This window comes from Dipodomys ordii, unplaced genomic scaffold, assembly GCF_000151885.1.
Source record: "Dipodomys ordii isolate 6190 unplaced genomic scaffold, Dord_2.0 Scaffold135, whole genome shotgun sequence".
Taxonomy (NCBI): Eukaryota; Metazoa; Chordata; class Mammalia; order Rodentia; family Heteromyidae; genus Dipodomys; species Dipodomys ordii.
Genome location: NW_012267351.1, coordinates 3,647,766 through 3,657,286, shown reverse-complemented (window position 1 = coordinate 3,657,286; position 9,521 = coordinate 3,647,766). Strand labels below are relative to the sequence as shown.

General features: G+C 45.0%; 1 protein-coding gene across 1 annotated transcript; it reads right to left on the bottom strand.

Annotated features, from left to right (window-relative positions):
• Nucleotides 1-927: 927 nt before the first annotated feature.
• On the bottom strand, nucleotides 928-9,192 carry Cdkn2aipnl (CDKN2A interacting protein N-terminal like). The gene is made up of 3 exons (XM_013030959.1): nucleotides 8,901-9,192; nucleotides 6,840-6,939; nucleotides 928-2,366 (listed from the first exon to the last, which is right to left on the bottom strand). Exons 1-3 carry the CDS (start codon nucleotides 9,137-9,139, stop codon nucleotides 2,355-2,357), a joined length of 351 nt encoding a protein of 116 aa, XP_012886413.1. The 5' UTR covers nucleotides 9,140-9,192; the 3' UTR covers nucleotides 928-2,354.
• Nucleotides 9,193-9,521: the final 329 nt, after the last annotated feature.

The following is a 9,521-nucleotide window of genomic DNA, read 5'->3' as shown; positions in this document are numbered from 1 at the left end:
CAGGGAGAAGAGTACCAATACTGCTACCATTTAGCCTAGGAGTGTCCAACTCATACAAAGGACAGAAAGAGGAAGAACAATGTTCCCTGAACTTCAGTCACAGAACCACTAGATTTGTTTAATGTACACTCAATATTTGTTGAATGAGCCAATTTTCATGACTTAAAGTCTATTTCATAGGTTCTAAACCTCTTGTTCCTATAGGACAAGTGCCACTAAACTATACCAGAATTAGAGCCATGACCAGGTACCGTCAGCTCATGCCTGCAATCCAAGCTCCCAGGAGACTGAGACCTGAAGGATCAGCCCAGTCAGAAAAATCTGAGATTCCCATCTCCAACTAACCAGCAAAATGCAGGACTAGAGCATTGTTCAAGTTGTAGAGTGCCAACTGAGAGCCAGAAAGCAGAATGAAAGCAGGAGGCTGAGTTCAGGTCCCTATACTAGCTCAAAAAAACAAACTACATTATACCACACAAGTTCTCATACACCAAATGTTGACCATCTTCTTCCAGACATTGGGGCCCAGCAGAAACCAGAGACTTTTTCGGGGGTGGGGGTAGTGGTGGTGCTTGGTTTGAACTCAGGACCTTATGTTTGTTAGTAGAGATTCTTTAAAGATAAAGTTCAGATGGGACAGAATACAACTTACTATAGACCACAAAGCAGAGGGAGAGTAGGCAGGGGTTTTTTCCAGTGTCCACAAATATAAGCCACAGTCCACATGGAATTCTTCTAAGGCAGAAGGTTGATGGTGTGGACCACACTCTAAGGAATTATTTTACAAAGAAATTTTCTGAAGGTAGTCACCAAAATAAAGAAAAGAATAAAAGTGGAAATGTGGCTCAGTAGTAAAGCACTTATCAAGTCCTGGGTTTGATTCCTAGCCCTGCAAATTAAGCTGAAAGATTGGGAATCATGCCACAATTTAAACTTCATACAATGGAAAGGATACTTTATTGGGGTTTTGATCATACAGGAAATCCATGAGACAAAGGTGAATTGGACCTTGATGGGTTTTTTTTTTTTCCATTTTGTAATGAAATTTTAAGCCTCATGAATTTGCAAACAGTGGAAAAAAGCTAGGCTGCATTTGAGGAAAAGATGTGGCTAACACTCAAAGAACTGCTTGGCCCTCAACATTTGCTATCTTCATCCTTGCCATAGCTCTCTATGGTATTCTAATAGGAAACCGGTCTGAGGTTACAGATCGGAGGTCCTGACTTCACTGGATCCCTCCTATTGGTCACTAGGGAGAACAGAACTAGAGGCTGCACAGCGTAGCCCCTATGAGGCATGCTGCCTGGCCTTCATTCCCCTCCGTGAATGAGTGAGTGCGATCCCATCTCTGCCTCAGACACCATGTTGCCCACCAGCCCTGCTCCTCACTGCCAGTGGCTTGCTTACCTGTATTCACCAGTAGATTAAGGCAAGTGCTACAGTCTCAGTTACCAGTTTCCTGTACTAAGCTCCGTACTTACAGTGAGGGGTCCTGTTGCAGTAGTTATACTACCTCCGGTAATGAAGCCCCTCTTGTTGCCTATACCTAAACGTATAGACTTAATTGTGAGACTAAACAAAAGGACACTAAGGCAGCACAGAACACATACATTAACAGAGGAATATTAAAATACCAAATTCTCAGTATTTCTTGAGATAATACATGCAAGACATTTTCTCAAATCTGGAAGATCCAGAGACAAGGACAACATGGGATTTACTGAGCTGCCTGGAAGACCAGCCGAATGACTTTCCTCTCAATGAACTTCATTTACTTTATCTACAGTCCTGGGAACAGAACCCGGGCCCTGAGCATCCCTGGCAAGTGATCTGCCACTAGCTTACATCCCCATTCCCCGATGAATTTTAGAATAAGGCAAATACTTTTCTGTAGGCTGCATCTTCCCATGAGCTAGCTCATGGCCTCTCAGGCCTATGACTGACTCTATAATTTCTTACAAGAAGCTAAGTATGTATAGCCATCCAGTAGGGGCATGGTACAATGGATCTGGTTTGTCTCAGTAGGGAACAAAATGGTCCAAAAAACAATCACATACAGTACATTGTTGAAAAATCCAAACTATTACATCAACTTCAAAAAAAGGGGGCATTTTAAACGAAGTTTGCTTGTACAATGATGAAATAGACAATTTATAAATACATAAATATCCATGCATACTTTTGCAGCAATAGCTACGGGAGGAATGCAGACTTTTAAAGGCCCGTGTAGACTGATTCCTTGTCATTCCAACTTCTACGTTGGCAATGGCAGGAATCTTGAGAGCTGCCATGCTGTCACCCAGCGTCCTCTCTCTGCCTGCCGCCGGTGATGGGAAGGTGATAAATCTTCTGCTTTAGCTTTGATGCTGGGAGAAAAAAAAGGAAAGGTTATGTAGTCATGAAGCCCACAGAATCAAATTCATCTTTATAAATTAAAATGGAGCACTGATATAATATTTATGTACTATCCAGATGGTAAGTCTACTCAGATATTATTAATATTTTACTACACATAGAAAATTCAGCAGAGCCTTGACCACACCATCCATTTGGAAGCCAGAACCTCAATTTTCCTGCCTTGTCACTTGCAGTCTCTTAAGTGTTCACAACTTACTGTGGTAACGGAAATACTTCAAATGCAACTTTTCCTGTCCTGCTCCACAATGAAGGGTTCTAAAAGAAGCATCATGGAAACACTGCTCTAAATTAAACACAGAATCAGGTAGCCATTCACAATATTTCATGTTGAGTCAGGTATAGGTTATCTATTTCTGGAGTTCACACTATTAGAAAACTGTAAAAGCATGTCTTCAAACATCGGTGAACTAGAGCACATATATTCTTTCTGGGTACTCTAGCACCTCTGGTAAATTTAAACTTGGCTCTGGACAACTTTTGAGGAGGGTGTGAAGAAATCGCTTTGGCTCTCACCTTGTATTTGAATGGATTTCCTTAACATTGAGCAGTGTGAGTGAATCAATCCTGAGAGTCTTTTCAGTAATCAGAGATGTCAAGGTATGCCCTATTTCCTAGAGAAGCCAAAAGCCCTTAACAAAAGCATAATAAAAGAAGCCCTTTCTCCTTTCAGGACTATGAACATCTAAACAAACCACCTTTAGTCCTAAAGGAAAAGGCCCCATAAGCCCCTTCTCAAATTTCCAACAGGATAAACCCACACAACTGTAACATAACAGCTTCTTCTGGGCTGGGCTGTTATAAGTAGACACAGCCAGCGTGGGCATGAGACATGACTGGCTCATGGAGTGGGACCCAGCTTTTCTGACTTCTAATGGAAGTTACAGTAAAAATACAAGTAGCTCCACTGAACATTGACCTTGGCATGCAAAACCACCTCTGATTTACTGAGTCTGAAAGGGTGAATTTTTTAAGTTCTCACCAATACTTCCACACGTGGCTGCTTTCATCAGAGCTTGTCAAAACTGGGCTTTCATGCATAGCTTTCCTGAAAGGTGGGTGCATGTGACTTTCCTATTTTACCTCTTGTCCCTATGATTGCATGTTGCCATGTTTCATTTTGGGATTAAGAATGTTATCAGGAAGGAAAAAAAAATGAATGAGGCAACCTCCTTAAGCTGAGAATGACAGTTTCCCAGTCAGCCACTTGTCCCTTCAACACATGACCTTGGAAATTATCCCCTTCTGGAGTCAGCTGCTGCCGTTTTCTATGGCTCATTAGTGGGGTAAGCTTGGCGGTACAGAAAACAACAGACTGCAAGCAGATGCCTCGGGATGGCGGTTAGGTAATCAAGATCGTTTGCTCAGTGTATCCCCCCCAAAATCATACACTGTAACTGTTCAGCAAATCCACCTGTCGAAGGCCAATGCTCAGTTCTCAGACAAAAAAAAAAAAAAATAATAATAATGTTGGACCGATCTCAAAGATGTACTTGACCCAGAGCTGCAGAGTAGCCAGAAAATATTTTTAATATCTTATTTCAGAGAGCTCACGTCTCAACTCATCTTCACCGTCTGGTCTTAAGATGTCAACAATGCCAGGCAATTCATTTCTACTTGCTAGCTAGCTTGAAAGCCCTACTTAACTCTAATTTTAGAGCCAAGGATCAATTCTGAAAGCACAGCAACACACATTTTCAGGTGCATGGCTTGACATCAAGGTTTTTCATCGGTGGGCTGGCAATGTAGCCTGAGGTTTGCTAGCTTCCTTCCATGACGCGAAAAAGCTGAAGACAAAGGAAAACCTGCTGTGAGGACGCCAAGGTTCTCTCTCCAGTGGGTCCTTGGGGTGGCACTCAATGGAAAGAGAGCCTTCCTTCCACACCACAGATGCATCATGACACGCAGGTAGAGGACCTGCTCTCGGGGTGGTAGTATGTTGGTGGTGCTGGGGACTGAACTCAGGGCCTTATGAATGCTAGGCAAGTGATCCACCACTGAGCCACAGTTTCTAAGAAGGGTCTTCACTGGCAAGACTCAATGCACTCACTTTTCACTGTCATAAATGGCTGAAAATTACTAAGTTTTACATGAAGCAAATGACAACACATAATCCCGAGAAACAACTATAGGATTATGACCTCCATGCAGGCTTCTTCCAGGTACAGATGCAAACTGAAAGTGTCAAAGAAAGAATCTTAATGGTGGGCTCCGTGCATTTTTTAAGGTGTGAGACCCCTGTGACATTCAACAGTTCACACAACTCTTCCTAACATACACACAAACATACTCAACCATTAACAACTATAATGGAGAACTAATAGAAAAACAGGCATGAGGGCTGGGAAGGTGGCTCAGTGGTAGAGCGCTTGCCTTGCATGCATGAGGCCCTGGGTTCGATTCCTCAGCACCACATAAGCAAAAGAAAAAAGCCGGAAGTGGCGCTGTGGCTCAAGTGGTAGAGCACTAGCCTTGAGCTGAAGAGCTGAGGGACAGTGCCCAGGCCCAGAGTTCAGGCCCCACAACCGGACCCAAAAAAAGAAAAAGAAAAAGAAAAACAGGCATGAGGATGGCCAGAAAACCTCTTAGAAACAAAAAGCAAAAAAAAGGTACCACAGCAATTAGAAAATGAAGGCTTCTCCCATTCCCTGCCTACCCCAACCCCAAGAAGTCTTGTATCCAGAAATTCTACTTCCTTTCTCGCTGGGCCCCCAAAACCTTACCAGTCTGGGACACCCAGAAAGGAATGCCCAGGGATTTCCTTAAAAGTACTATATGAGGGGGCTGGGAAGGTGGCTCAGTGGTAGAGCGCTTGCCTTGCGTGCATGAGGCCCTGGGTTCGATTCCTCAGCACCACATAAGCAAAAAGAAAAAAGCCAGAAGTGGTGCTGTGGCTCAAGTGGTAGAGTGCTAGCCTTGAGCTGAAGAGCTGAGGGACAGTGCCCAGGCCCAGAGTTCAGGCCCCACGACCGGACCCCTCCCCCCCAAAAAAAAGGACTATATGAGGGGAGGGAATGAGAGGGAAAGAGGGAACAGCTTACACTAAGCAAAAGGAAAGAAATGTACATATCACCCAAATTTGGAAGTAACAGTTGTCTGGTCAAAGCTTATAGAATTCACAATCTTTAGAGTCCATGATAATGACAATTTTCCTTGTGAAGGTTAAAATGTGTTTGTGACTTTAAGTATCACTATCCCACAATACTGTGAAATTTATATCATCACTTAATCTCAATAAAAATTATTTTTTTAAAAAAAAGTACTATATGAGAGCTGTAGTATTTTGGTTCAAATGACTGCCTGGTAAGCATGAGGTTCTGAGTTCAGACTTCAAAAAAACGTAGTACATGAGAGGTTCCATAAAGCCTTAACTCCGAATACATAGCTCACTGGCTAAAAACAGCTCCTGTTAGCAGTGGACTTTAAAACAACCAAACACCAATCTGAAGCTTCTGGCTCTAGGTCTAAATACTAACCTTTCTTTTCCTCCCTCTATCCTTCCTTCCCTTCCACAAACCATGTGAATCTTGGGACTGAAATACTTTTTGGGCAGCTAAGGATTTCTTTAGGTCTTGAAGTGACCAAAAGGGAGCCTCTTTATGTGCTCTGCCTCCCCACACAAGCGCAACTGAAGTGCAACAAGGAAACTTCCTATGTTTCTGAGAGTAAAGCTAAAAAGGAACCAGAAGCTCTTTATTGCTTCGATCAATTTTCAAATTTCTGAGTACTTTCTTGCAATTAGTTATTAAGACTAAAACATCAGGCACCATTAAGGTCACAGACGCCAGAAAAGAGGCCTAAGCAAATGCCAAAGGAGAAGAGAGAGCTATTAATCCTGCTGTCTGAGGAGACTAGGGCAAATATGAAAAAATGCATGTCTGGGAAGGGAAGAGTAGAGTGGTTCATTCTGACAAGGCTGCGATGCCCAGCCTCACCCTCTAGGGTTCTTTCTGCTACAATATCCATGGTAAATTCTCCATGATCCAGATACAAGACTCCAGGCAAGAATTTGCTGTCCACAGCCCAAGATCAGACTAAACCTTGCTGATTAGGGAACAACCATGATATCAGGACATTACCCCAGCCATGTTCTTATCAAGTCAGAGCCAAAATCAAGTCAAAAACTTGAAGTGGAATAACTCAGGGCTGGGGATTCAATCCCTAGCACCACAGGAAAAAGGAAAAAGAGTATTCCTAGACAAAATGAAGAGGTTTATTCTGCCAATGTTACATAATTTATTATTCTCAGTTATTATCCAATTATGGAAGGGTTTGCACCATTGTGGGGAAATACAAATAAAGGGATTTAGATCTGTGTTAGTACACAAGCATTCAGAAAGCAACATCATAACATGGTCATCAAAGCAGGCCATTAACTGAACACCACCAGCTTGTCACTTTCTACACTTGAAAACCCTGTTTACCTTTTTCATTAATTCACTTCTGGTTGTAAATTGTGGCAGATCTTCCACTTCAATCCCATCCGCCATCTCCATCACCTTGTCTAGAAGATCTTTATTGTAACTGCACAATAAAAAGTTGTCAAGTAAGAACCTTAGAAGAATTGGTCACCGGAGGTAAATAAGAAATTATCAGTTACTGGATTATACAGTCACTGGGAGGAATGTGTTGATTTTGTTTTCTAAAGGCGAGGTCTAGCTATATTGTCCAGGCTGAACCTGAATTCCTGGACTTGTGATTCTTCTTTGGCCTCTCTAGTAACTAGGATTACAGGCACATGCTATTGCATAGGGTTCTTCAAAGGGCTAATCTGATACTATAGAAGAAACCTATGTTTGTTCAGCACAAGGTTAGGAAACAGTTCTTCCTGCTTGTGGGTAGACAAATAGGCTTTAATAATGATGACAGAACAGATGCTTTAAGATAAAAGCAGAGGCACCATACATCTGGCAGTATATACTTATGAATATGGTACGAGAGCCAAAAATATCTTTTGACAACTTTAAAAACAGGCAGAATGTTGGTTTGATGAAAACAACATCATGTGACCATTTGTTCACTTCTTTGCCCATCTGCCTACCCTTAGATCCTGTTAATAAAGATTTCCCAGGAGTATACAAAAGGCAGAAGAGATAGGTGTGTCTGAGATGGGTACACCCGGCTTGGCTTCCTCACATCCTGTTCTAATAAATGTCCCAATATGGGGAACAAAAACCGAATGGCTTTCTGGCAGGGGGTTGCTAGGAATGTGGCTCAGTGGTACAGTGCTTGCCCAGCATGCATGAAGCCCTGGGTTCCATTCCTCAGTACCACATAAACAGAAAAAGCTGGAAGTGGCGCTGTGGCTCAAGTAGTAGAGTGCTAGTAAAAAGCAGCTCAGGGACAGTGTCCAGTATCAAGTGGTAGAGCACTAACCTTGAATGAAAAAAGCTCCAGAACATAACCAAGCCTTCATTTCAAGTTCCAGTACCTCCACACAAGCACACTCAAAAAAGTATAAAGCAGCTCAAAGTCTGTGACCTGCTACATGATGGGATAAAGGAAATGTCAGTGACTTCAAGAGCGAGCCCTCTCTCAAATGGTAGAGCATTAACTCTGAGTGGAAAAAGGTAAAGGACAGTGCCAAGGACCTGAGTTCAAGCCCCAGTACTGGCACCAAAAAAAAAAAAAGGAGGGAGGGCTGGAAATGTGGCTTAGTGATAAGAGTCCTTGTCTAGCATGCATGAAGCCCTGGGTTCAATTCCTCAGTACTACATAAAACAGAGAAAGCAGGAAATGGCATTGTGGCTCAAGTGGTAAGAGTGCTAACCTTGAGCAAAAGAAGCTCAGGGACAGTGCCCAGGACGAGTTCAAGACCCAGGACTGCCCCCCCCCCCAAAAAAAAAGCAGGCCTGTGGGAGCAGTAGTCAGCATGAAATACACTTCAGGATCTTGGCAACAGGGGACCTTGACAACAAGGCATGTTATTCTCATAAAAGGGAAAGCCAGGTAAGCTTGGGAGAAAGGGGGCGAAATAAAAGTCAGGAGTCACAGATTACATTCTTCTAGAAGTTGCCTGGGTATACCACCATTTCCTTTGCCTCAACAACTGCGTCAGATGGGGAGAGCAATGCCCTTCGGTTTCTGCCTTGTTGCCATGGTGGGGGGTGAAAGGAGGTAACGGACGGATTGCCAATGCACCCTGCAAAGATGACAGTGTGGCCAAGAAGAGCACAAGAGTGCAAAGAAACCCCAACGGGACAGAGGGCTTAGATCTTGGAACCCTCCACAGTTAAAACTATGGCAGTTGATCACAATCACCCTTTTTTTTTTTTTCCAAATGGGGACACTGAGGCTCGGAGAAGGTAATAAGCATCTTTGCTGGGGTAGGGGGGGCCTCAAGGAGGGCATCGACCAGAAGCCCGGCCAATGGGATCGCAGATCGGAGGCGGGGTCACTGGGGTGGGGGGGGCAGGGTTCCCGCCAGGGGCGAACCCGGGGAGAGGGGCCCAGGGTCGGGGGTGGGGTTGGGGGTGGATCCGCACCTGCAGCCCAGGAAGAGGTGGTTGGCCCAGACCATGGACAGGGACAGCAACTGGTCCAGGCGGCCGCCGCCGTCGGGCGGGTCGCGGTAGTCGGGCAGATGGCGCAGGATGAATTCCATGCGGGCTTTCCATTGCTTCTCGCTCTCTGAGTAGGAGCGGAACTGCTCGGCGAAGTCGGCCGCCTGCCGCACCCCAGAAACCAGCTCCTCCACGGCAGAGGCCGCCTCGCCGCCAACCATGACGCCTGCCGCGGCCCGCCAAAGGCCCGACCCGCCCGCCGCCTTCCCGACAAGCACTGCGCCACGGCCTGGCGGCTAGAACGTCTTCCTTCACCTCCCGGCGGCGCGCGACTGCTCCGGAAGACCCGCCTGGAGCGCCCTCTACCTGCCTGGAGGATCTGTGAGGCCCCGCCCCTCAAGCCTGCGCAGCCCGCCGCCAGCCCCTGGCGTGAGTCTGTTCAAGGCTACCTGTTAGGGCGCTTCTGGGGCCGTCGACCTTGCTGTGAACGGCTGGGGAAACTGAGGCCTATAAGCTCCATTAGGACACCCCTCCCTCCCATCAACACACACACTCATTCGCCTGCTCGATTCTAGGTAGATGCCATTATGCTTTTCACCCTGG